The sequence below is a fragment of the Cryptomeria japonica genome, chromosome 2, assembly GCF_030272615.1.
Source record: "Cryptomeria japonica chromosome 2, Sugi_1.0, whole genome shotgun sequence".
Lineage (NCBI taxonomy): Eukaryota > Viridiplantae > Streptophyta > Pinopsida > Cupressales > Cupressaceae > Cryptomeria > Cryptomeria japonica.
The window spans coordinates 540,291,609-540,294,706 of NC_081406.1; the positions used below are offsets into that span (position 1 = coordinate 540,291,609).

A 3,098-nucleotide genomic window follows, 5' to 3' on the forward strand; every position below is an offset into this window, starting at 1 on the left:
TTCCTCAGAAAGCCACACAAATCTTGCACTTAAGGGGTACATTTGCAGATCTAGATGATAAAGACCACAAAACATAGACAAAAGCCATGTAGTATTCTAAAGGCGGTAACATCTTATAGAATCTTTTAAAACAAGCATGATCTCCCCTCTTTATACAGAGAAGAACATAACTCAGGCCGTTGCCTCTGAAATTAACAAAACATAGTTCGGTATATCCAAAGTATCCTTTGCACACCCAAGATTCCAAAACCTTGCCCAGCTAGATGACGCAAATGAAACCATTTTCATAGTCTAATAGTTTGTAATGGTCTTATATAGATTTATTAGTTATCCACTGTTGTTACATCTGTAGAAGGCTTCTGGGATTCTAAGTCCACTGTTCCAGAGTGGCTTTACAAATAGTGATTTGCAAACTAGAGACACACATCTAGAAAACAGAGCATGTTTAGCAATTGTTAGCATATGGTTTGGCATTTTCTCACCCTGTTTAGAGAACATTCATATTGAAAAAGCTATGCCACCTGGGTATATATTTATATAACTTCAACTTATTGATTATCACCTTACACCGGTTACTATAGATTCGTTACAGATTCTATAATCTCTGCAGCCATGTAATGCCACAATATTCACATTTGGCAAAATCATGAACAGATGTTAGGACATACCTCAAAAAGAATTGAACAAGAGAGACAACATCATGGTACAAACCTAGACTGCACATCAAAATGCAAAGACAAAACTAATACGATAAGCTTTAGTTACTCAACCGACCAAGAAAACAAAGTATGAAAGACAGTGCACCCCCACCCCCACACAAGAACCCTAAGATGCGCATGAAGACGCCAATAAGGACATTAATCCCGTACATTCTTACTTCCTTTTTCCTTCATCATCAGACAGAAAATCTTCATCATCATCATCTACAACAGAGACTTCCATCCGTGCAGACGCCTGCTTTACCCACTTCACCAATTCCTCAGCATCCTTATTGACCTTGTGCTCTTCCTGCATGGCTTTCTTGAGTTCCTTCTTTTGGTTCTTCAACGAGAAAGATGTCAAATCTGTCAACAACTCTTCATCGGAAAGACAATCCAATTCATCCTGCAAACTGCTCGTATACTTATCCTTCACCACATTTCCTTTAGACATCGATGAACTTTTATCAAAAGACATAAGGTGGGATTTTTGCCCTGAACCAAACCTCGAGCTATCAGAACGCCGGGATTTTTTAGGGCCGAGAGATTTGAGCAGCTTTGTGGGTGACCCACAAAAGCACGACTTGGGAGGAGGGGGGGAGGTCGATCTCGATCGGTGAGAAGGCGAGGCCATGAAAGTTCTTGAAGAATTGCGCTCACTAGGGCTCCAATTCGAACCACCCCGTGCTGTGGAATTGGAGTCACTGGAAAAAGAATCCTGATGTTTTTGGGTTTCTAGACAAGTTGCAGGTGGTCGCAAGTTCGAGCCTCGTGCCCTGAGTTTTGCATACCTGGCTTCCAGTTCTGGGTCGAGCCCACACGCAGTTCCCACTGGATTGGTAGTAATTCTGAGAACTTCCTCGTCAATGATTTGAGAGAGGAGCTCTTCCACTGCACTTTCGTCCACATCTGAAGAAATCGAAGGAGAGAAAGGAAAATGAAGATGCTCCATTTGCCTCTACTTCGCTCTTGTTTCGTCACCATTGACTACTGTAATTGTTTCGTGGTAGGTTCGTGAACTCACATTTTACATTTTATTTCTCCAGCTATCTGTTTTCTTGAGTTTGTTGGATTCTCAAACTTCATTTTCTACACGTCGGCTCCATTTCTGTATGTTAGTGACCGTTTGACTAACTAAACCCTTTAAAAGAATGTGGATCCCACCATTGAAAATATTGTCTTAAAGTTTAAAATCTGACGTGGTGAAGTGGGGCCATCCGCCTACCTTAAGATTCTCTTCATAAGCATGGTAACCGTTGTGATAATTTATTCCCTTCTATGTTCTCATTTTATTCGCTCTTAGCACCTCTTAGAACTTATGAAAGGAATCTAATTAAGTATTTATGATTTAGTCAAAGGATCACTATGTTGTCATTGGGTCTTGTAATTAATATTTATGATTTAGTGAGAGGATCACTATGTTGTCATTGGGTCCTTTAATTAATATTTATGATTTAGTCAAAGGATCACTATGTTGTCATTGGGTCCTTGTAATTAATATTTATGATTTAATCAAAGGATCACTATGTTGTCATTAGGTCTTTGGTCTATTGGTGAAGTTGAATGGTTTTAAATGAGTCTACCAAGGATCAAGTTTTGTTATGTGCAAAGGCTCCGACATCATAAGGGATGAGGCTAAGATCGTGCCCTGAGCGAATTTGGTGGATTGAATACCCCTCAATCCTTGGATCTTAGCCGAAGAGATTTAAGTTTCAGCCAGAGAGTTTTTTAGTGGCGAATCTTCGCCAATTGGCGAATTCCGCACGAATAGTCTTGGGCACCATCGTGGTCAAATCACCCGAAATTTCGGGGTTAACGACACATTGTAGAAACTGGCTTCGCCAATGACCACACACCATCAACGTGCATGCCCATAATATTCGCCTGGAATCACTCGTACGGGGGTAATAGATCACCTCCGCTATTCGCCAGTAATAGTTAAACGACCACGTACCCAGGACCTAATTCGCCAATGGTAAATTACATGTTCATTGCATGTGTCGGCCAAATTCGCCAATATCAAATAAAACATTATAAGCATTCGAGGACCCATTTCGCCCCGCTTAAATTAAATGTTCATTGCACGCCCGCGCAATTCGCCAAAAATGCAATTAAATTAAATGTTTATTGGCAATTGCGACGCCTGGGCTCCGCGCAATTCGCCAAAAATGCAATCATGGATTGCTATAAATACACTATTTCTTACACTCTTTCTTACAATTTGTTCGTGTCTGATTAGTAAATTGGGAGCTCTCGGAGTCTCGAGTCTCGATTCGCATTCCGCAAATTGAGTTGGAAAGTCGAAGTTCATTGTAGGGCGGAGGGCCAGAGTTACAATCCTGCAACACAGGCCCAGGCATTCATTCCTGATTCCTGATTCAGAGAATTGAGAAGGCATAA

The 3,098-nt window shown here is 40.9% G+C and overlaps 1 protein-coding gene across 1 annotated transcript; it reads right to left on the bottom strand.

Moving 5' to 3' along the window:
- Nucleotides 1-501: 501 nt before the first annotated feature.
- LOC131066774 (uncharacterized) lies at nucleotides 502-1,809 on the bottom strand. Its single transcript, XM_058001613.2, has one exon. The coding sequence runs from the start codon at nucleotides 1,648-1,650 to the stop codon at nucleotides 874-876; it is 777 nt and encodes a 258-aa protein (XP_057857596.2). The 5' UTR covers nucleotides 1,651-1,809; the 3' UTR covers nucleotides 502-873.
- Between the last annotated feature and the right edge of the window lie 1,289 nt (nucleotides 1,810-3,098).

Bases quoted from the DNA above. Each gene is read 5' to 3' on its own strand.
- LOC131066774 (XM_058001613.2), bottom strand. From the start codon at position 1,650: ATGGAGCATCTTCATTTTCCTTTCTCTCCTTCGATTTCTTCAGATGTG.